This window comes from Vicugna pacos, chromosome X (assembly GCF_048564905.1).
Source record: "Vicugna pacos chromosome X, VicPac4, whole genome shotgun sequence".
Lineage (NCBI taxonomy): Eukaryota > Metazoa > Chordata > Mammalia > Artiodactyla > Camelidae > Vicugna > Vicugna pacos.
In genome coordinates this window covers 113,184,148-113,208,437 of record NC_133023.1, presented here as the reverse complement: position 1 = coordinate 113,208,437, position 24,290 = coordinate 113,184,148, and the positions used below count along the sequence as shown (strand labels likewise).

The 24,290-nt window shown below is 47.0% G+C and overlaps 1 protein-coding gene across 2 annotated transcripts; it reads left to right on the top strand.

The window, feature by feature from the left end:
- The first annotated feature begins 394 nt into the window (after positions 1-394).
- MPP1 (MAGUK p55 scaffold protein 1) lies at positions 395-24,261 on the top strand. Of its 2 annotated transcripts, none has more exons than XM_072955626.1 (12): positions 395-679; positions 11,504-11,647; positions 11,792-11,870; positions 12,512-12,597; positions 15,548-15,616; positions 17,978-18,174; positions 19,411-19,517; positions 19,932-20,012; positions 20,412-20,492; positions 21,781-21,983; positions 22,124-22,198; positions 23,581-24,261. In XM_072955626.1, exons 1-12 carry the CDS (start codon positions 578-580, stop codon positions 23,689-23,691), a joined length of 1,335 nt encoding a protein of 444 aa, XP_072811727.1. In that variant the 5' UTR covers positions 395-577; the 3' UTR covers positions 23,692-24,261. The 2 variants fall into 2 exon arrangements, with proteins under 2 accessions (XP_072811727.1, XP_031531285.1); XM_031675425.2 differs by having other exon boundaries at positions 398-679; positions 23,613-24,261.
- The last annotated feature ends 29 nt before the right edge of the window (positions 24,262-24,290 follow it).

The following is a 24,290-nucleotide window of genomic DNA, read 5'->3' as shown; positions in this document are numbered from 1 at the left end:
CCTAAGACGAGTAAAACCAGTTTCCTTTTGGAGGCAATCAGGTCTTCCATCGCTGAACTGCAGACAGCCATGTAAATGACAGGGTACCAGCAGCACAGGCGCTAAGAGGCACTTTCTCAACGTCCTGCGCCCTCATCGATTTATGGGTAGAGCCTGGAGTTGCAGGGACGGCCGTCGCAGCCCTCAGATGCTTCCCAGCATCCCCCCGAATTCGGCCAGGCTGTGCGTCGGGTGTTCACACAGCGCGAGTCTGGGGGCCTCTGCGGTTCGGGGGCGGCCTCATTCCTAGGCGCCCCTGTGGGATTCAGCCCCAGGGCCCTCAGCAAGAGCGGCGCCTCCTTCCGGCGCTCAGGGGACCGGCGTGGGCGGGGCGTGGGCGGGGCGTGGGCGGGGCGTGGGCGTGCGCGGAGCTCCTCCCGCCCGGCGCGCCGCCTGCGGGGTGGTGACGGGCCCGGCCGCGTCGCGTCCCCGCCGCCTCTGCTGCCTCCGCGCCGCAGGCCCCGAGCCCTTGCACTCCAGACTCTGCCGGGCCCCGCGTCCCCGCTTCCCCGCGTCCCCACGTCCCGGCTCCGGCAAGATGACGCTGAAGGCGAGCGAGGGCGAGGGCGGGGGCAGCATGCGCACGGCGCTCTCCGACCTCTACCTGGAGCACTTGCTGCAGAAGCGCAGCCGGCCCGAGGTGAGCGGCCCCGCGGGTCTCCCGGGCGCGGAGAGCGGGGCGCGTACTCGTCTCTAGGCCGCGCCGCCCGCCGCGGTACCTGCCCCGTCTGCGGCCCTCTCCTCGGGGGTTCTGCCCCCGGGGCGGAGGCCGCGGCGGCCATCGGGGTTCGTGCGGGACTTCGGGTCGTCGCCCCTCGTCGCACTTCCAGATGGGAATCGGGAGAGGCCAGGGCTCTGATTAAGGTCAAGGAAAACTTCTTCATGGACGGAAGTAGGGTAACAGAAAGACTTGAAGGAACGGATCCAAGAGTGAGTCTGCTTAGTTGTTGTCGAAATGCTTGTTTTTATGTCAGCGGAAAGGCTGGTAAAAGCCGAGCCTGCCTCAAAAGTGCTCACTCATTGTCCCTCTGCATTTAGGCAGGGCCCCGGGTACTAGGGTGCAGATGGGTGGCCCGTGGCAATTTGTGAGCAGAGGATCATTGCAGAGGTAATTCTGCCCTCCAGATTCCTGTGATGGCCAGTAATTACTGCTAACCTCTGTCCCCAGGGATGCCCGGAAGGGAGGGTGATCATTTTCTTGTTATCTCTCAGACTTCTGGGTGTGGCGTGGACCCAGCAAGGTAAGGTTGTCACTCAGGGCCTCTCCCACCCAGGCACTGCCAGCAAATGCTTCCGCACTCACTCTAAACGCTGAGGCCATCTCCCAATTGGAGCCATCAGCCACGGCACAGGCTGGCGGCCCCCCATGTACCCCAGCCTTCCCTGGCATGGTGGCCAGGCCCCAAAAGTAAATGTCCACAGAGACAAAGAAACAGAGAGGCAGGCAGAAGCTGTGTTGCCTGTGATAACCCAGCCTCAGAGCTCGCAGACTGGATCTCTTTCCTAAACTGCAAGGTCTTCCAGGGCACAGCTGTTTCACCCTCACTTTTTACATTTTAAAAGCCTAGTAAGTGGGTCCTCAGACATGTTTGCTAAATTAATAAGTGACTGGAGAGGTCGACATTAGAGATTCAGCAAAAACTTCCACTTTCACAGATGAGAAAACTGAAGACCCATGAGGTAAAGCAGGCTGTAGAGCTGGGGATTCTGAAACGATAAGCGTCAGAACCCAGGCCAGAGCTTGTATCTGCAGCGCTAAAGCTCAGTGTGCTGTCTGCTTCGCCACATCGTCTCTCCTTTCCACTGCAGTCAGAGTGCACCCTGCAAACCTGCCTGTCATTTCAAATCAAGACTGCAGTAGTCTAGGCTTAAAGGAGTGGCAGAAGGGGAACAGGTGGTGAAGACACTATGGTTGTTCAGATAACAAGACAAAATTAGAAGTTACGCGGTAAAATGTGCACTAGGAGGAAATCAGGGTCTAAAACTACCTGCTACCTCATGAGCTTGGACATGTGATTTTTTTTATGGAGGCACTGGGGATTGAACTCAGGACCTCAATGCATGCTAAACATTCGCTCTACCACTGAGCTAGACCCTCCCCTAGCCCTGATTTTTTTTTTTTTTGATTCCTCAGTCAGCTCACTTGGCTGAGTCTTAACTTTTTCAAAAAAAACTTTCTGAAGTTTACTTTTAGCAACTTCATTGAGGTATACTTAGCAGATATATAATTCACAAATTTGATTGTACAGTTCCATGGCACTTGACAGATGCATACAATCATGTAATCATAAGCATAATCATAATGTAGAACATTTGCATCACTCCAGAAAGTTCCCTCGTAGTCCTTTATTAGAGTTATTCCTTCCACCCCTGGAAACCTGGAAACCACCCTGAAAACATCTGGGAAACATGAAACTTGGTCTTTTTAAGACTGTCTTCTAGATGGAATCCAACAGTGTGCAGTCTTTTCCGCCTGGCCCCTGCGCTCAGCACAACCTGAGCCTCAGCGCCCAGACCTCAAGTAAAGCTGTCTGCTCCTCGTGAGTAGGCTTGAGAGACTGTGTGCATTTTTGAAGAGAGGCCCTGTGGAGCTGTGAGTTTGTCCTGGAATGTTGGAGACAGTCTACTGGTTAGGCAGTTGGTTTGGCTGTATGTAAGGATATGAATAAGAAGAAAACTTGCTAAACTTCCACAGGGTGAGAGGTTGCTTGACCCCCTGAGACCTGCCTGTCCAGTAGCAGTCAGCATGTTTTCCTGGACAGGCAAGAACCAGGAAAACTTCTAAGGAAGTCACTGGCTTGAGAGGAATTCATAAACTTATGTTGCTTCATTTAGGGGGTGTTGCTTTCTACAACAGTTCTAAGCACTCAAAACCCAAAGTTTCACTTCTGATCGTAGTCCACATTTACTATTGAAAAAGCATTGTCAAAAGATAATTTTGCAGTAAGTTTGAACTATATCCTGCCTCCTGTATTTAAATATACATTTTCTACCATGGGGAAACTGATTTTATAAGCCGTCTCTGGCCTTCTTTTTGTGTGTTGTAGGGGGAGGCAATTAGGTTTATTTATTTATTTTTATTGATGGAGGTGCTGTGATTGAACCCAGGACCTTGTGCATGCTAAGCACGCGCTCTACCCCGAGCTATAAATTCCCCCATCTCTGGCCTTATTATTTATAGCAATCCATTAGTGCACATAAAATTGGTTGTAAAATTCCTAATAATGCTTTTCTCTTCAGTCCTACTTGAAGTAGCACTTTTCCCATGACCGGAAGCAATAGGTTGACAGTCCCTGAAAATTCACGTGGGCCTATCTCACATCGAGAATGACCTAAGAACTAAGTCAGGCTCCAGGTGAGTTTCCACTAAGAAGACCTGTCTGTTGGCTCTTAGCCGTCAGATGCCACATGACTGCACACTGCTAGTCACTCATTCTGATGCAGCATTGTCATTGCCTGCTGTGCCCAGGCCTGGTGCCGGGACCAGGAAGGGAATAAGGTGTTGGAGCCTGACTCTTGGCGGGTTCAGGATATAATTGGCAAACAGAGGTCCAGGGCAAGGGGCCTCCATGTGCAAAGATTCTGGGCTGACAAGGTCTTGTCCCCTGGGGCAAGGGAGATAGAATCAGTTGACATTTCTCTGATGGCAGAGATTTTTCCCCTAATCGGTGAGTTGCTCAAATCTTGCACTGTTGCTAAAAAAGGAGGAGTCTGGGAGGAGGGTAAGTGACCGCAGGGTCGGGAACAGGAAGAAAAGCTCTGAATTAGGGAACCAGAGTACAGGTTTTGTAACATGGAATTTTCTTTTCGGATTATTCACTTTGTCCCTTCATATAGAGAAATATACATAAGCAAAATACAGACAGTTGACTCTGGAGCCAAGTTGGGAGAGCTACCCTCCAGGTGGTTGGCCACTCCGTATAACTGGTAGTTGGCCATTCTTCCGGAACCGCGGTTCACCTGTCACCTCGATTCCGCGTCCATGGAATCAGCCCACTGTGGGCCGTGCGGGGCTGTAATATTTGCTAGGGAACAAATCCGACTGTAACTGGAGCCGTGCAGTTCAGAGCTGTGATGTTGCAGCCCCAGCTGTGTCGGTTTTTGCCTTTTCTGGACAGGTGCCCTGTGCTGCTTTATCTGCCTAGTTCATTGTGATTTGAAGACAGCTCTTGCCAGAAAATCCTGACTCTTAGGCTTTCCTCTCCCCCCAGCTCTGTCCCCCAGCTCTTGTCATTTGTGGTTAAACAGTGCTAACCTGTTTCTAATACCTTCAGCACACTTGGTTTTCTCGCACTTTTTCTTGTTTTTTGTTTTTTTGTTTTTTTCTGCAAAGCAGAATATGATCTTGACCAGACCTAGGTCTGTGGGGGGCTGGCAGCTGTGGCTGGGCAGGTCCCAGGGTCTGCCCTGTCCAGTGATCACTTGCCTCCTTGGCCTGGGCCTTGTTTGTTTGTGTTTTTTTTTATTTTTTTTGGTGGGGGAGGTAATTAGGTTTATTTATTTATTTATGATTTTTTTAGAGGAGGTACTGGGAATTGAACCCAGGATCTTGTGCATACTAAACATGCCCTGTACCACTTGAGCTATACCCTGCCCTGGCCTGGGCCTTCTGAGCCTCCGCGGAGAAGCAGTTGGCAGAGAGCCTCATGGTGGGCTGGGCGAGCATTTGTTCTTAGCTGTGTTCGCTGTCACTGGCTCTTCATCCAATTGGATGAGAAGCCAACTTTTTAGTCGCCCCTGCTCAGTTCACCCACCTCACCATCACCCCACCTCAGCCAAGTTTGCCATCTCTTTTTAATACCAGCTTACTTTTAGCGACTGCCCCTGCCCTTTGAAACCTGCAGATGTTTCCTCAGAAGGGCTTTCAGAGCAGGAGGCGTGGCCACTCCGGCAGTTCGTGTGATTAAAGGCCAGGAGGCTGCAGAGCAAAGGGCAGCCATCTTCCACCAGAGCCCCTCCTGTCCTGCCCAGTCCCTGGTGGGGAACTCGGCTGAGTGCAGTCTGCTACCTTTCACGTCCATTGCTCGTCCACCATCGCTCATGTCGCTCATATCGCTCATGTCACTTCCAAGTCGCTTGGTGGTGGGGAGGACTCAGAAACCGGCTCCAGCCTGGGAAGACAAAGTAAAGGGAATACACAGATACGTATCTTTAGAGCACGTTGGAAGGTATTAGCAGCTGTGGAAACAAGAAAACAGAGGAGTGCAGGGGCCCCATGACCAGATGAGCAGGTAGACCCTGGGGCAAAGTCATGGCCTTCCCTGTTCTTGGTCTGGGCCTCTGAGCAGTAGGATGGCCTGGGGCCAACTTGTGTCTGCAGCCCGATTCCTCCCTGCTTCCCCCCTGCTTCCCCGTCCCCCTGTGAGGCTCTGTTTGCTTATTTCGAGGAAAGTTGTTACCCCAGTCTGTGTTCTTTGACCACCTTAAGCTTGATGGAGGCTATATTTCCCATATGTCCTCTCTGCTGCGTGAATGAATGATTGAGTGGCTCCTCCTCAGACCATGACTTGACAAACTTGATGATGCTGGGATCTCGTGCACTTTGTGCGGGCCCAGAGCCGCAGGCTGAACTGAGGAATCACCTTTACCCTGTGTCTGTCCTTTAGTTCCCACATCTGAGGTGTCCGTTGATCTTAGTCACCATTCACAACCTCTGGCTAAGTGTGATTGTGGCTTTTAGTCATCAGAACGGGAACATCTTGATGGATAAGCACATTTAAAAGACCAGCCTTTGCGATCGCAACTCTGAACTTTTCTGGATGGAATGTGCCCTGCCTCTGGTGAACTTTGCTGAGTCCTTAATTTAAAGGCTGACATGTGAAAAGTCATCTCTGTAATAAAGCTGAATAAGACGAATATCTGCCTGTTCCAAGCACACCATCACATAGGCTTCTCCCCCTTTCAAAGGGCATTCTGTTTTCTGTGAACTAAGACTTCCCGAGCTGTCACTGTTTAGAACGTCAGGCATGGGTCCTCCCAGGCTGGGTCACAGGTAAATCATCACAAACGGTTCATCAGTGATACATTACAGCACGTGATAAAATAATATGATCCACATTTCCAGACTTTATGGCCACCTGTAGACTCTGCTGTCGTTGCTAACACGCTTCAATGATAGTTGCTGATAAACCCGTAGAATTCATTTCTGAGTTTGTTTTTCAGCTTTCTCAGCCCCACAATTACTAGTGAAAAGACACTGGTCAGCGAGGATCAAGGAAAGTCCTCACTTCTATTTCATGCTTTGAGGCAAGAAACTTGAGATTTGAGTTCATCATTTATTCACAGCAATCATTCAGTCAGTGATCCTCCAATTCCTCATTCCATACATTCAACCTATACTACACACCCACAGGAAAAGCATACAATAGTACAGATGGTTCATTTGAGAAAAAGATTTCTTCTTTCCAAGTTAATGCTGCTTTGTCTCCTGTTTTCTTGAATCTGCTTAGAGAGAGATTTGATCTCAGGCTCTTTAAATGGATCTGTGGCAGTAGCTACATAGCTTTGAAGAGTTCCAGGTCACCATTGGCAGTGCTTTGATCACTGTGTATCGTGGCCTGTCACTTTCCCATCCCAGAGTAGGAATGGGAATCTCACAGTCTGGGAACTGAACCTGCACAATGCATATTTCTCAAGGATCTGTAGTTCCCATACCGTTCTTTGGTACCAGACAAGATCTACTACCACAGTCAGGTTGTAGAACTGCTCCATCACCGCAAATACCTCACCAGTGCGTTACAGTTCTGTCTCCCCTAGTCCCGACTGTCTCTGAGCCCTGGTCTCTAGCTCTATAATTTTGGCATCTCAAGAATGTTATGTGACTACAGTCACAGAGTACGCAGTCTTTTTATTGCTGGGAAATGGCCTGTGGTGTGGATGTACCATAGTCTTTTCAACTGCTCACCTACTATAGGCCGTCCTGGTTGTTTCCAGGTTTTAGTAATGGATTAAAGCGTTATGAACCTTGATGCACAGGTTTTGCATGAACACTTCTGTTGTGCTGTGGCTGGGTTGTAAAGTAGTTGTTTAGGTTTTTTTTAAGAAAGTGCCCAACTCCCTTCCTGAATGGCTGTATCATCTCTCCCTGATAGTTAACGGTACTGAACACCTTTTCATAGCCTCATTTGCCATCCTTCCTCATAGCCTCTTCTTTTTTGGGGGGGGGTAATTAGGTTTATTTATTTACTTATAGAGGAGGGACTGGGGATTGAGCCCAGGACCTCGTGCCCGCTAAGCACGCACTCCACCCCTGAGCTGTTACCTCCCCCACTTTCATATCCTCCTTACTGAAATATATGCTCATGTCTTTGCCCTTCCACTTTGTTCCTTTTCAAAATTCTTTTCACTACTCAAGGGCCTGTGCCTTTCCATCATGTACACATCGTCCAGAGGTGCTTTTAGTGTACCCTCCAGGGCTCAGGCGAGTGGAACCACTTGTGTGTGAGGAATCACATCTCAGGTGCAGGCGAGTCAGTAGTGTCCCAGGGCCAGGTCTTCTGAGATGTTAAAGAGCGGTCGGAATCTCCTGATTGTCACTAAACAAAACAAGTGTGTAGCCAAAGTAAAACAGATCAGGGAGCCATTACTTTGTCCCTTCTGCTTTTTTGGCTACCATTAGAACTTGTTCCTTCATTTATTCTCCCTCTTGCTATAGTCACACGATCAGGAGCCTCTTCCCTTCGTTTCTGTTTTCCTTCCAACCCCCATCACGTGTGTGCGACGTAGTGTTGTCAGGGTGTGCACGTGTACTACTTGTCCTTTACCTGTAATTGTTCTGTGATTCGCTAGAGGCAAATTCTGAAAAGGGAAAACCATACTATAAATGGGTTTTACATTATTGTGACTGGCTGCCGACCCAGCAGCTTTATCCCGCTTCTCCTGGTCATGCTTGCACGTCTGCTCAGGAGACATGAACAGAAGTCTGCTGGGGAAGTTCTGGGCCACGTGGCCCTGGCCTGGCCCTTCTTTCTGCCTTGACAGTGGAGCTGAAGATTGGATTGGCAGCTTTTTGGGAGAGCTTTTCACCCCAAGCTTCATTTCTTTCTCTGTGTTGAGACTTCTGAGTCGAGAAACTCTTTGAAATCTCTCACCCCCAATGACTTCCTTTTTTGTGTGGGGGGCTGTCTATCTCCCTGCCCGCTTTGCTCTCATTTAAGCAGGGCCCAGAGTACGCGCAGGTTGTGAGCTGCCAACCTGAAGCCCCGCGCAGGCCCGCAGGTGCAGTGTTCACGGACTGACTGGCTCATCTACTGTAGAGTGCCTGCAAGTTCTGTGCCCCCTGGTGTCATAAGTCAGCTTTCTAAATACAGCCTTTTGTCACACAATTCAGCGCCATGTGACTTCTTTGCAGTTCTAGCTGCTAGCCAAGGCGGTTTCTCTTTCTCACCACTTCCCTCATCTGAAGATGCCTAGTAACCAACACAACTTCAAATGTAACCGTGTTATCAGGATGAAAGTCCATTAAAATTAAAGTGCTATTGTATATTCTTTTGTAAGGAGCACCCTTATCTTATGAGACATGTATCCATCCGCAGGCCTCTCCCATCCTTGCCTCTGATCTTCCAGTCCTTTTCTCTCTAGGCCCTTGGGTAGGCCACTGGGCGCTGCCCAGGAACAAGTGAATGAGTGAATGAATATAGATCTAGATAGATGGACACATAGACAGACAGAGATTTCTCCACAAGGTGCACCACTCATGCCCCACCCACCGGGAATGTCTTCCCTCCACTCTGTCTGTAAGGGGCACCCCTGGGGGTGGCTGTATTGCAGCTGCCATCCATTTTCAGCTTGTACTCAGATACCGAGTTTGGAGTAATCTCACCGATGATCACTCCTTCTCAGTCTCCTTTGCTTGGATTTGTTCCTCTTCCATACTGTTTTTGATTTACTGTTTTATCAGGAGTGGCCAGTGGGCACTTTGAGAAGTTTCTACGTGCCTTGTCTAAGTCCTGCGCTACTTCAGCAGCCATAGATGAGAAAGATGAGAAAGAACCAGCAAAGGAGACTGAGAAGGAGTGTTTCAAGGAGAAGAGAGTGGTCATCTGTGCGATTACTCCATTTGTTCTTCATACTGTTGATGGATTTGGGAGGTGCTCCAAGTTTGGGCTTTTCAGAGTAGTGTTGCTCTGAGAAGGGCACAACACCACTTCCATGGGATCCCCGCCAAAAAGTCATAACCTTAATCTAATCACAAGAAACCATCAGACAAACTCAAGTTGACCATGTATAAAACTATAGGCCTGGCCTCTTCAAAGATGACAAGGTCATGGAAGACAGAGAGAGCCTGAGGAACTTGTGCACACTGGTGGAGATTAGAGAGATGTGAAAACTGAGCATACTGCATGCTCCTTATTGGAGCCTGGACAAGGTACATGATGATTGGCACAGATGATGAAATTTGAGTATAAACTGAGGACCAGATGATGGTATCATAGTAATGCTCAATTTTCACTTTTGAGAGTGCTTTTCTTCTTAGAAACACATAGAAGTTGTCCTCAGATTATGCTCAAATGGTTCAACACTTACACTGTATAACAGTAAATCCCTTGGTGCACATGATTTCCGCAGTTCATGCTCTTACCTGCTGGGCATGAGGGTTCTAGTTACCCACTTCATGGACCTTTCCCCCTCTTTTTTTTAATATTTTATTTTCTTGCAGGGAAGTTATTAGATTTATTTATTTTTAGAGGCAGGACTGGGGATTGAACCCAGGACCTTGTGCAGACTAAGCATGTGCTCTACTGCCTGAGCTATTCCCTCCCCCATTTCAGGCTCTTAATGCCATTTCTCTACAGTGTTTCATTTGAAAGGTTTTAAACTCACTGAAAGATGAAAGACTTTTATAGTAACTTCCATTAACCATGCCTCCTATTTTCCACACTTAACATTTTGCTGTGTTTGCTTTAGCACCTATCTATCCCAAAACCATCTGTCTATTTACCTTTTTTTGCATTTCAAAATAAGTGGCAAACATGAGACTGCTTCACCTCTGAAGGCTTCAGCATGCATACCATTGGCTAGAGCTCAGTATTTCTTTACGGTTCTTTTTCCTAATTTTGTGGTTAAATTTACATACAGTGAAATGCACTAGGTGAGTTTGAACACTGCATGCACCCCTGAACCAAAACCCTTGTCACAGTATGGAACATTACCAGCGTCTCACCAGACGCAAGCAGTGGTTTACATTTTTTTACTGTACTTTTGCTTGTTCTAAAACATCAGAAATGGGACCATTGTAGTAGCTACTCTTTCGCATAGAGCTTCTTCCACGCAGCATCGCGCTCTTGAGGTCCATCCGCGTGGGAACTTGTACCGGCAGTTTGGTCCTTTTACTGCTGAGCGCTATTCCATTATGTGGATGTGTGACAGTTTATTTGCTCTCCTGTGAGCGGACACCTGGACACCTGTTTCTGCTTTCAGCTACCAAGAATGAAACTGGTATAAACATTCATGTATGAGCCTCTTTGTGGGCACGTGTTCTCTTTTCTCTCTAGGAGTGAGACTGGGCACGTGTGTGTTTAACGTTATATAAGAAATTGCCAAGCATTCCCACAGCAGTGGATGAGAGTTCCCAGCACCTGCCTTTTTCATTTTAGCCTTCCTCGCAGGGTGCCGTGGTATCCTGTGGTTTTAACTTGTGTTTCCCTACTTACAGTGATGTTGAGCATTTTGTCAGGTGCTTATTGGCTGTTCATGTCTTCATTAGTGAACAGTCTGTTCAAATCTTTGTCCAGCTTTTCATTACGTGTCATCCTGTTACTGAGTTCTAAGAGTTCGCTGGACGTTCTGGATACCAGTCTTTGTCAGATGGAAGAATCACAAACCTTTATTCTCAGGCTGGGCCATGCCTTTCTGGTTTCTTAAGTGTCTTTGGTGAGTAGCTTTCAGTTTGGATGAAATCAATTGTTCGCTTTGATGGTCATCACTCCTCTGTTTCCTGAGCCGGCGCCTCGCTCAGTGGCCTTTCTTGATGAACAGATGTTCTTACTTTGAAGTACTTATGCTTTCAGTTTTCATTTTATGGTTTGGATCCTTTATATCATGTATGAGACATTTCTGCCTACTCCAAGCTTACACTGTCTTAAAGTTTGGTCAGATCACTTTTCACCTTTGGGCTTTGTGTATAAAATGATGTGGAATCCACATTCATTTTCCCATATGGGATCGATCCAGCACCACTGATTACAAAGACCATCCTCCCATCAGCACTCCAGTGCCTGAAATTACATCCAATTTATGATAAAGACGTCTTTCCATCTCTTAGTGTCATTCATCTAGCTTTGCTGTCTTGGAGATCGGGGTAAAGGAGTCACATTGGGTGTGTCACATTGGGGCGGTGGGAGGGGTGGGAGGGGTGGTGGGTGAGTGAAACTGGCTACCACAGGAATAAGCATTGCTTTGCAGAGCCTTTGGGGGTTTCAAAGTGCTGCCCACTTCACACATCACTGTTGTTTTGACCCAATAGGCCGCATCGCCCCAGTTGAACGCTGTGACTGAGGACCCGTGCACCAATGGCTCTGCGGCCCCAGGGAGCCCAGCCCAGGCCAAGGGCCAGGAGGTGCGGAAGGTGCGACTCATACAGTTTGAGAAGTTCACGGAGGAGCCAATGGTAATCCTTGTCCTGTTTTCCTCACACACCGGGTGCCGCTAGGCCCAGCTCCTCCTCAGAGCAGCACCTCGGGTAGAGATGGAAAACATTTCTCCCAATAAATCACCTTAAAATAAAGCTGACCATGTCACTGCTTCATTTCAGGGCATCACCCTGAAGCTGAATGAGAGGCAGTCATGCACGGTGGCACGGATTCTGCACGGTGGCATGATTCACAGACAAGGTACTCAGCTGGGCTCCTCGGCCCTCGTTCAGCGATGAGCCGGTTACTCCCCGGGAGTGTGTTTGTGTCTGTGCCAAGAGATTTTGTTGTGGCATCATAACTGGCTCTTTAGAATAGTTGTGTCGTGACATCTTCGTGTGCTTGCCCAGTGGTGCCAGCTCTCCCTCTAATTAGTTAAGCCCCTTGCAATAGATCTAGAATACATAGCAGTGAAGAAAGCAGACCGTCTCTGCCTCCTGGGGCTAACAGTTAAACTGAGATAATACTTGTCAAATAAATGATGCCAAGTAGATGTTGTATCTCCTTGATGTGAAGCCGCCATCAGTTTTCAGAGACATCCTTTAGTGACAGCGCTTGTTTGGTGTCTAGGGTGGCACAGATGTTCATAACCATCATTCTCTTCACAGAGAATCTAAGCGCTGATTAACTTTACCACATGGTAGCATTTGGCGGTTTTAGGTAAACGGTCAAGTGCTTGCCTCGATACATCCCTGGAGGCAGTCTAAAGAACATTCGCATCTCTCAAGGTTGAATGTTTTCAATCCTCTGTGTCTGACACAGTCTGTGGCATCTCGTGTCTCATTGGCAGCTCTTGTTTGAACATCTGTTCTGCTGGGGACTGACTTTTCATTTTGTGCTAGGCTCCCTTCACGTCGGGGATGAGATCCTAGAAATCAATGGCACAAACGTGACTAATCACTCGGTAGATCAGCTGCAGAAGGCAATGGTGGGTATTCGCGATGCCATTATCTCCATGAAGTGTGGCCCCGCATCGGTGTCATGGGCCTCATTTTCGTCACAGGGTTTCTGCCTCATTGAAGGGACTCTTAACCACTGCTGGTCCTTGTTCTGGGCAAGAAATGACAGCTCTCTGTTTTCATTTAGCAAACTTTTGATACAAGGCAAATAACCTGCAGTGTTTATCTAGAAAGAACATCGGACTGGGTGGCAGACAGCCCCAGTCTTGAGTGGCAGCCCTGAATCCCTGCGCTCCTTTTATTCCACCCCCATGAATTAACTTCTCTAAGGCACCTGTAAGGGGGAAGATGAGAGTAATTGCTCTTCTCACGTCCTGGATCTACTATGAAGAGCGGATGGAAAAGTTGAATGTGCTCTTTAAATTCACTTGATCTTTGTCAAGCACCGTCTCCACCCCCACCCCCCGCCCCGAGCACACCAGAGACCACTCCTGTCACCACAGCATGACAAAACACCATGCAGTGCTTGGGGGTCATTGGTCACCACCAGTAGGAACCACACTTCAGGCACTCAACAACTTGGGGAAAAGTGTAATTTCAACCAGACTGTGGTTGTTCACTTGGGACAGAGATGAGGAACCTGTTTAAGGATAGACCTTGTGTCTGACCCAGATGAAGGAACAGGGACCAGATTTACCCTGCTTCTTGGAGCACCTCAAATCCTCAGTGTCCATTCACTTAATGAGTGGACAAATACTTGAAGTATTCAAAATACTCGAAGCAAAAACTAATAGAACTGGAAGGAGAAAAAGACAAATCCACAGTTATAATCTGAGATTTGATATCCCTCTTATCATAACTGACAAAACAATTAGCCAGAAAATCAGTGAGGGTCTAGAGGGTGCAACCAGCATTGTAAACCAAGTTGACCTAACAGACATGCCACATTCTCCAGGATAGACCATCAAATGAGCTTCAACATGTTTAAAGGACCCAAATCATACAAAAGTGTACTGTCCACCTACAATGAAATGAAATTAGAAACCAAAACCAGAAAGATGTCTGGAAATCTCTAAATATTTGGAAATTAGCACACTTCTAAATGACTCACAGGCCACAGAAGAAATCACAAAGAAAATTAGAAAATATCTTGAAGTGAATAGAAATGGAAACCAAGCCTGTCAAATTTTATGGAACATCACTGGAGAAGTGCCAAGTGGAAGTTTCAAGCAGGCATGTCTGTATCAGAAAATGAGAAAGGTTTTAATCACTGGCCTCAGCTCCCACCTTAAGAAACTAGAAAAAAAAAAATGGACAGGATCATGGCAGATTAATGTAGAAGGCAAAGGGGTTTATAAAAGAAAACTCTGTAGTACGTTACCTGTGGTGATGGGGTGTGTGTATTTACACATTTATATATGAGCTAATTGGAGGCGGCGAGGGAACCAATTCATTACTTTGAAAACTGGTAAATCAAGAGAAAAAATGATGCGTTTGTCCTTTTTTCCCCAGATGAACTCTACTGCTGGGTAATCAGAGAGTTAATTAGGGGAAGGTTTGTAGAAGTGAAGGGCTGATAGAGTTGCACTGTCACCATTTGGCAACTCTGAGGGAAGTAATTGACCGAGCATTGAGCAGCCACAGTTGCTACTGTCAAACAAAAAAGTATAGAAAACATACCACCTCTGAAATTACCCTGCCAAAAAAATTGGACATGAATCTGATTAAGCCTTTTTCTTGATTCAATTGCTGATTGATAGCAGTGAGAAACTCTATAGGACCAACAACCCAGCTCCTCCCATAAAGGAAAGACTAGAAAACACTGTATGGAGAGCAGGTAGGTGAAAAGCATCTTAGAAGACATTAACCAACTGCATAACAAGCATTTCAAATATGTGAACATTCAAAATCTGTGCTGCTTTTTGATTTATGCAAATATAATCAATTATGTAAAAGTTAACTTGTGTTATGTGGCAAAAGATTTCATAAACAATAGACTTGGAAAAATATTTCTTGTGCCTCTAATAGGTGGACAGTTAATAACTCTAAAAGTTATTAAAGTGCTTCTAAACTGTATTATAAAAAGACAAACAACCAAATAGAAAACCAGACAAAAGGTAGAAAAGAAAAAGCATATGGCTAATAAGCTTTTGAAAAGCTGCTCAACTTTGGTTACGGAAATAAATTTACAAAATAAAGCAACCATGAAATATATGTAATTCTGGCAAGAATTTGGGGGAAAGGGCTGCTCATATATTGCTGATGAGGGTGGAATTTCTACAGTCTTTTGGAAAAATAACTTGGGATAGCCATGAAAACGTTTTTACCGTTTGATTCTGCATTTCCATCATGGGGTTCTAGTCTATATCAATCAAATGCAGATATGGAAGGATATATGTTCAAGGATGTCTGTTGCAGAAAATGGGAGTAAAAATAAAAAACCAGCAACAATCGACATGCCCAATAATGGGGGTGATGGCTGAATAAAGTAGGACCCAGCCACAGCCATTAACAAGAATGAGCGAGGTCTCTGTGTGCTGGTCTAGAACTGTACCCATGAAGTAACGGAAACCAGGTAAAGCAAGTTACAGAGCAATGCATATTGTATAATCTCATTTTTGGTAAAAACAAAGAACAAAAGCAGAAGCATACAAATACGTATATATGTGTGTCAATATTTGTAAATGTTTTCATTGGTGTGGAGACAGGTATGTGCCAGGGTTCATTTTAGTATTTCTCAGGACCTTTTGGGTGAACTGTGGAGAGAAAGAAAAATCATTAACCTTTTCTTCTTTGTTCGTTGTACATCCCCATGTTATTCTGCTGGTTTATGGGGCACATGCCACTTTTGCATTGAACGAAGTACTGTCCTATGAGATTTCAAAGTGTGCAGTAAAGGTAGCTATTGGGAAAAACACTTGACCTAGTGAAACCCCAGCTCACCCAAGTTAGTTTCATTTCCCTTTTCTTTTTTAATAGAAAGAAACCAAAGGAATGATCTCATTGAAAGTAATTCCCAACCAGCAAAACCGTCTTCCTGTACTGCAGGTAGGTGGCTCTGTTTTCTCTATCGTGAGGATGGCCGGATTCTTTCGGCTTTGATTGCAATGCTGTGATTCTAAATATCCCAGCAAGTGTAGCTGCCTGGTACCCTCTGAACTAAATGAATATCTGAATATCCGTTACCAACAGGCAGGCCTTGTTTCTGACCACTGGCATGACTGTGCTTTGCCTGTCTGTAGTGGATGTAAAGGCACAGGGTAGTCTCCTAACTCACAGGAGGAAAAGTACAAGTGTCCAGGGAGCAAATATTCTCTAATCTCACCAGTCATCAAAGGACCAGAAAAGGAAATATCTGTGCGATACAAGTTTGCACAAAGAAAATTGGCAAATGTTTTTTTAAATAGTAATAAATAAACCCAGTAATTAATAGTGCCAAAGTAAAGAGAGTCTACCATGTACAGATCACTTTGCTAGAAAATGGGGGTGCCATAAGGAGAGATGGCTACACACCCAGTTCACACACAGTTAGCTCATCAGTGGCAAGGAGAGAAACAGCTTGAACAGATCCTTGCGGGTAAATGTGGAAGAAGGGATTTAAAAACAAATGACTCTGAAGTTTCTGTCACAAATTAATTATAGTATGATGCTATAATTTTCTTTCTGAGTAAACTTTTTAAATTGAAATTTTGCTATATATGGGCATATATACAACAAAGCACAACAAATCATAAGTATAAAACTAGTTGAATTTTTACAAACTGAACACCCATGTGACCAGCAGCCAGCTCAAAAGACAGAACGTGCCCAGCACCCTGAGAAAGCCCTGTGCTCATTTCTAGTCACCCCAAACCTGACTTCTAACACCAGGACTGAGAATTATCTGGCTTTTTTTCCCCCTCATTTTGGCCATTGTGATGGTGGTATTACATTGTGATTTTAATTTGCATTTCTCTGGTGATTAATGAAAGTAAGCTCATTTTTATTTTTTTATTTTTAAATGTACTTTATTTCATTTATTTTTGGGGAGTTGGGGAGGGAGGTAATTCGGTTTCTTTCTTTATTTATAACGGAGATGCTGGGGATTGAACCCAGGACCTCGTTTCTTGCTAAGCATGTGCTCTACTGCTTGAGCTGTACTCTCCCCACCCCACAGCAAGCTCATTTTTATATATTGGCCTTATTTCTTCAGATAATGCTTGGAGAAATTTACCATTGAAGCTGTCAGAACCTGTGTGTGTGTTTGGGGCAGGAGAGGTTGATTTTCAGTAACAGGTTCAAGTTCTTTCATAGATACATGAATGTTCGTATTTTCAATTTCTTGTTGTTTCATTTTTGGTAAATTGTGTTTTTCAAGGGATTAATGAAACATATTGGTGTGAAACTGTTTATCATATCTTTTTATAACCTTTTAAACATCTCTAGTGTATCTCCTGATCTGTAATGGGAAATTGTGTCTTTTCTAGTTTGAAAATCAGCCTTGCTAAGGCTCTTAATTTCATGAATCTTCAAAGAACCAGTGTCACCTTTGTTGATCCTTTCAACTCTGTTTTCTATTTCATTGCTTTCTGCTCTTTATTATTCCTTTATTTCTTTGGGTTGGATTTGTACCCATAATCTTCCTATCAGAGGTAACTGGTGTTAAATTGTGATATAACTTCTTCCAATTTTTTTCTATCTGTAAACACATTTTTTTTATTTCAAGCATACAGGGTATTGTTTTTATTTAATGATATTCTCATTTAATATTGTATCAGCAGCATTTTCCAAGGACATTAAATATTCTTATACAAATTGGTTTTTATAGTTGCATGGTAATATATTCAGTAGGTAACCATACCTAACTAATGCCCCATTCTTGGAAAATTAGATTGTTTCCAATATTTCACTTTTATGGATAATGCTATGGTCAAGACATTTATCCATGTATTGTAACTGACAACTTCTGCGTAGAAATAGATTGTGGAGTCAACAGATATCAACATTTCAAGACTTCAGGCACATTCATGTTGTTTGTTTATGGTATTTGTGAAAAGATTTCTCAGTAAACACATGCATTTCAGATGGTAGCTGCTTTGTGCTCCAAACCTGACAGCTCAGACCCAATAACCACAAATGTGCTGACCCAGAAAGGCACTTCAGGGCTGCCCCCTCTGCAGTCACTTGTCTCTCCGCCTTTAGCCAGTCGGTCCAGAGCCTGCTTATTTACAGCAGAACTTTCTACTTAGCGTTTCTCTTGAAGTTGCTGCTGCAGTCCCCCGCCTTCCTTTTTAAAATTTTATTTATTTATTTATTTTTAATTTAATTGTTACTTTGTGGGGGGGATAGATTTATTTATTTTTTAACAGAGGTCCTGGGGATTGAACCCAGGACGTCAGGCTGTCCTCCACCCCCCGCCTTCTCTTGCAGATGTTCATGAGAGCACAGTTTGACTATGATCCCAAAAAGGACAGTTTGATCCCTTGCAAGGAGGCGGGACTGAAGTTTGTTACTGGTGACATCATTCAGATCATCAACAAGGATGACAGTAACTGGTGGCAGGGACGGGTGGAGGGCTCCTCCAGGGGCTCAGCAGGGCTGATCCCGTCTCCCGAGCTGCAGGAATGGTGAGCTGCCCAGGTCTGGGTGGAACTGGCGTGTGGATGGGGCCCCATGCCTGCACAAACAGTTGCTTCGCTCCAGAAATCTGTAATCTTATATCTAGTTTCTGTCTACCTGGCATCATGGAGGGGGTGGGCAACAAGGAGTTCAGAAGCTTGACTGGCAGGCACAGGTGCCGGAATAGCTCTTCGCTCATCTGCAGACCTCTGTTTCCCTGAAGGCTTTCCCTTTGGTTGTAGAGCAAGTGATCACGCTGGGACTGGAGCCCTCCCTCCCTGGTCTCCTGCCTCCCAGACTAGTGTCCTGGGAAGATATCTTCTGAGTCCTGCAGAAGACAGTCAGATTTTAAATATGTGTTCTTTATGCAAATTCCTGGCATATATGAAAAGTAATCCATGTCCCCAACTCAGATTGCTCACTTAGGCCTAGGTTACACCAGGTGGCCCTCGGACAAGGTGGTCTCACAGCTAATGCTGGACTGCCCTCTACCAAATAACCCCAGGGTAAAGATTATAACCTCAAGGGGTTTTTCACATAGCAGTATTGTAGTTTTAAGCCAGGATTCTGGGCCTCATCTTCAGGGGTGATCCAGTGCACAGGGAGTTTATAAACAGGAAGTGTTGTATAGAAATCAGCAAAGTAGAAGTATTAGAATCTATTTCATGTAGTAACAGAAGGTATTGTATTATGAAAGTGTTGCATGTGTGTAATACAGGCTTGCAGTGTACAGTATATTTCTCATAGTGAGGTGGGCTCATCAGAATTCAAAAACCACCGGACCAGAGAAAGTGAGTTGTTTCAGGGTTGTGTTTGGAATCTGCTGAGAAGCACACAGCAGTCACAGCCCACAGGGGACCAAGTCCCTTCTGAGGGCCACTGCTCCAGACGCTGTTTTAGGCACTTTGAGGACATCCTTGCCTTGGACACATGAACCCTCATCACGTCCTCCCTCACCGCTCCAGCTGGGTCCTTCTCCCTCTGTCTAGGCCTTCCTTCTACACATAGAGACAGGCTGAGAGAAGAGGGGCCAGCGTCAAGAGAGACGGGGGCTCAGTACTGGCACAGGGAAGAGCATTGGCGTGAGTGAGGCAGGAGACAACAGAGAGTGGCTTACAAGAGGGACATGGAAAGAGACAGAGAAACAGGGAGACTCCGGGGGAGCAGCTGGTGGAGGGTCAGGGTGACCCTGGCGCTTTGACACTGAGTATCCCCCAACACCGTTGGTCATCTTGTCCTTCCAGGCGGGTGGCAAGTGTGGCTCGGTCCACCCCTAGCGAAGCTCCGAGCTGCAGTCCCTTCGGCAAGAAGAAGAAGTACAAAGACAAGTACCTGGCCAAGCACAGCTCAAGTAAGCTGCCCAGGGCAGGTGGCGCAGGGGGCACCCAGCACGCAGAAGGCAGGCCACCTCCTCAGGGTTCCCTGGATCACATTAAGTGCGGTTGGTGAGACCGAGCCCGCACGTGCAAAGCGGGTAGCCAACTGCACAGCCTTCCGGACCTTTCTCAGTACATCAGTGCCATCAGCACTAGCAGCTGCCAGGCCTGAGCCACCCCAGAGGGCAGTGCGTTTCACTGAGAATGAATTCTGGCCTCATTCTTGCCCTCCCATGGCAGGTGGGGTGGGGGGAGCATCCAAGAGCCGAAGAGAGCAGAGGGAAGAGGAGGGCATGGGGTCCAGAACATTCAAGTCCAAGAACTGTCCCTGGACTGGCCCACTGTTCCCAGCTTGAGAATCAGTGTCACTCGGCTCTCTTTGTCTCTAGTTTTTGACCAGTTGGATGTTGTTTCCTACGAGGAAGTTGTCCGGCTCCCCGCGTTCAAGAGGAAGACCCTGGTGCTGATCGGTACCTCTCACTGCCCCTCCGTGCTGCTTTGCCAGTTAGAGGATACCTCTGTTCTGAGTTTCCTTCCTTCCCTCAAAAAAAAAGGGGGGGGTCAGTTACAAGGAAAGAAAAAGAGAAATGAGGTGTCTTGGGTCCTCCATGTAGAGCAGACAGTGCCCCATCTGGGTTCACCTTACAGCTGAGAGCAAAGCCGATGAGTTTCTCAGCAACTGATTCTTTTAGGTCATCTGTCCATCCGGCCGGCAGCAGGGATGTTCCAGTCCTGTGCTTTTTTTTTTAAAGTGCATATGGTAGAGAGCTTTGTCAGCACACTGTAGGGCCCTCAGAAGTGTTCTGAGCATTTGGAAATGGAATGAGTTGCTGTGTTCTCTCTCCAAGCCTTTCTTCCCTCCCTCCCAGGAGCCAGCGGGGTGGGCCGCAGCCACATTAAGAACGCCCTGCTCAGCCAGAACCCAGAGAAGTTCGCATACCCTGCCCCGTGTGAGTAGCTGGTGGGGGAGGGGGTGCCACTCCCTGCCTGAGACACCCTAGTGGTCTTTCTGTTTGTGATTTTAATTAAAATGTTTGATTGTAAAAGCAAAACACAATTTGGAAAGAACCACATTTGTACCCACAATTACTCCAACTAACAAAATAGCTATGTTGTTTGTCTACATAACAAGCGGTAGTAAACATTTTTATTCTTTTAAAAATTAAGCAAATAATACACTGTTAAAACTTCTATTACTTTTTTCATTTTACTTTATACTATAAACATTTTTAATGTGCCTAAATCACTCTCAGTCCATTGAGTGGTGAAGGAAATTACATTTTCGTGAAATGTTTCCTAAATCAAAGCGGCAGCTGTTCTAGATCTGAGAAGAATCAGACCGGTGGTCAGGTGGGCGCTTCGATAACTTCCATTCCCAGAAGTGAATCCGTGTAGAAAACTGGAATCAAAACCTGCTATTAGTATTTTTTTATTCATTGCTTCTCCGTTTTGCCTTCAGGGACACAGTGAGAACTGAAGTAGAAAAAACTACAGATGTTGGCATGAGAAGTGAGTTAGAGAAAGAGGGTGAGAGGTGAGGATAACACAGGTCAAAGAGGAGTCGTTTTAAGTTGGAAAGAAAGAGCTGCGTGGGTAGTTGCGGACTGAGGAGACAAGTGGACGGTGCAGAAGACGGGAGGCGATGTGTTCAATGAGATGGGACGCAGGGGAGGCTTGTTTCAGCTACAGTATCTGTAGCACAGTTTACCCACAGGACCATTTATATGAGTAGCAGTAACTGGTGTGACTTTGGAACATTTCAGCATTCATTAATACGAGCTTCAACCAAATCAAAGTACTCTTCTTTCCAAAGTATGAAAAGGAGACTTTTCTTTTTTAATTTTTTAATAATTTATTTTTTAAGCTTTTCTTTGGGGGGAGTAGTAATTAAGTTTATTTATGTATTTATTTTTAATGGAGGTGCTACGGATTGAACCCAGGACCTCATGCAGGCTAAGTGTCTGCTCTACTGCTGAGCTAGATCCTTATATACCCTCCCCCCAAAAGCAGACTTTAAATATACTTCCAAGAAATCCTGACTAGACCCTGTAGATCTGTCATGTCTTCATTTCTGACCCCCAGCGTCCCTGGGTCGGCTCTCAAAGGTTCAGTTCAGTGTGTTTTCAGTGGCCAGGGGATCTCCAGGTCTCCATCGTTGCCTGCACTCACCCGAAGGGTCCGAGGCCTGAGGGGATGGTGGGGACCTCAGGTTGGTCAGGGGTTTGGGTTCTTGCGCAGATACAAGCCGGCTGCCCAAGAAGAGTGAAGAGGACGGGAAGGAGTACCACTTCATCTCCACGGAGGAGATGACCAGGAGCATCTCTGCCAATGAGTTCTTGGAGTTTGGCAGCTACCATGGTAACATGTTTGGCACCAAATTTGAAACAGTGCAGCAGATTCACAAGCAGGACAAGATCGCCATCCTCGACATCGAGCCACAGGTGTGTGGGCGGGAAAGGAGGAGCTCTGGCTGGCTTCATGCTCGGCCCCTGGTGACCTGGAGTCGAGCACAGTGCCAGAAATGGTGACTGCTAACTCCAGTTTTCCCCTCCTTTCTTCCTTCCTCGGCTGCCTCTTCTAGACCTTGAAGATTGTTCGGACGGCAGAACTTTCACCTTTCATCGTGTTTATCGCACCAACCGACCAGGGCCCCCAGGTGGGAATGAAGGGGTTGTGCGGGGCGGGCGGGCTTCACACTCCAGGCCACGCAGACTGGGAGCCCGCGTCCCGTTCTGGGCCAGAGTGGTCACCGAAGCCTGGCTGCAGCTTGTGACCCAGTCTCCTGACAGCTCCCTGGCCCCTGCTGGCCTTCCTGCAAGGCCCAGAAGCCATGTTCAGGTCACTCAGCAGACAGTTGTTAAGCCACTAGCTAGGCCGGTGCCTGGGCTTGGTAGCAGGGACAAAGCAGGTCAGACACAGCCATTGTTTCAGAAGCACAGGTGCGCGAAGCAGGGGGAGCGGGAAGAGGCGACGCTGAACCCAGCACGCGGTGTGGCACGCCCTCCCCACCCCCCAGGCACTTGCTGTTGCACTGAGCAGTGGAGATGAGTCCGGAGCCGCACATGGAGGCCTTCTCAGTCCTTCTTAGTGGCTGCATGGGCCCCGAGGCACATACAGAGCAGAATTGCTTGGTTTCGTCATTCCCTTCTTGACGGCTACTGAGGTGGTGGAAAGCTGTTATCCAGCCCCATTTTAGGCCAGTGTACTGGAGGGGAAATGGAACGTCACTGCACTGAAGTGGCTGAGTGCCTGTCAGACCGCTGAGGGCCGTTTGTATTACCTCTTCTGTGAACTGCCTAGTCAGGTCTTTGCCTTAGTTCTCTGTCAGTTTGCTCTTAATTTCTAGGAACTCTGTTAAGTAGCCATTTGTGGTATCAGTTACAAATTGTTTTCCACCAGTTTGGCCGGGTTAGTTGGAGACCCTCTGAGAACTGCACTAGTCTTAACTACTGCCTCTCCATGCCCTAGTGTTAACATCCTCCGATGAGGTCTTCTGGGTTTAAGGTTTCTGTGTCTGTGTTGTTCGTGTGGTATCGCTAATCCCAGCTGCTTCCATTGAGAGTAGAGTGTCAGGCACAGTACTGAAGCTTGAATTACACGGTTCACCCCAGGTCGGAATGAGTAGGACTTGAACTCCTGTTTGGGTGACTCCTGAGGCCGGGTGTCTTTCCTCAGCATCAGCAACCAAACTAGCAGATCTCTGTGGCTTTTCCATCTGGGGCACTGGCTGAAAGAGAGCGCCCTTGCCCCCGGGCCACCTCCCTCCAGGTCCCCGGCCCCATGGCCCTGTTCCCATCAGCTCCCCACAGGCTGCAGACCTTTATCCGCTCAGGCCCTGTGCTCAGGGTCCCTGTGCTCAGGGTCGACCCCAGTTACCACCAGCTTAGCCCAGTGCCCCCAGCTCTGCCAGGCCTGGGGCAGTGGCTGAGGCCCGACCACCATTTTGCCCTGGGGTGTTAGGGTTTAAGGTTTGAAGCTGGTGATTCAAAGCCAGGCAGTAGTCACGAGACTACTCCCCCTTCGTCTGTCCCGCTGTAGCTCCCATCCTCGGCTCTTCCTCCCCCTTGCAGACCGAAGCCCTGCAGCAGCTGCAGAAGGACTCGGAGGCCATCCGCAGCCAGTATGCTCACTACTTCGACCTCTCACTAGTCAATAACGGCGTCGAGGAAACCCTTAAGAACCTGCAAGAAGCCTTCGACCAGGCATGCAGCTCTCCACAGTGGGTGCCTGTCTCCTGGGTTTACTAAGCCTTCAGAGGGCGGAACTACCATCCAACCCTCCAGCTTTTGGACTTCCATTCCTCTTGCTTTAAGACCAACAGGCTCGCCCCAGCTAGTTCTGTCAGCTTCCAGCTCTCCGCAAATACCCTAATTAGGCCAGTGGGCGTCAGTCTTGTTCAAGTTTCTGAAGGGCTGGGCTCTGATTTGCCTGATGGGCCCCATCAATTAGGATTTCAAAAGGATCTCTAGAAATTGGGGGCCAAAAGTACCATCCAAATGCAGCTGCTAATCAAAGATGGTGCACGTGGGGAGGGAAGTAATGGGCCCCGCCCCTCTAAGGCCTGCTCTCCTTTACCTTTAATCACATTTGTCTTTACTTTGAAGAAAGCAATTTTAACCGCAACTTTCTCAAACGCCAAATGAAACAGCTGTGCAATAGAATGATGTCTACTCTGGGAAACCCTCAAAAGCAATAAAAGCATTGCTGTATTAAAATGCCGATGGCCTTGTATGTCTCTGGGTTTCCAC

Coding starts and splice junctions, on each gene's coding strand:
- MPP1 (XM_031675425.2), top strand. CDS start 578: ATGACGCTGAAGGCGAGCGAGGGCGAGGGCGGGGGCAGCATGCGCACG. Junction 11,648..11,791: donor AGTTCACGGAGGAGCCAATG/GTAATCCTTGTC, acceptor GCTTCATTTCAG/GGCATCACCCTGAAGCTGAA. Junction 21,984..22,123: donor TCCTCGACATCGAGCCACAG/GTGTGTGGGCGG, acceptor TGCCTCTTCTAG/ACCTTGAAGATTGTTCGGAC.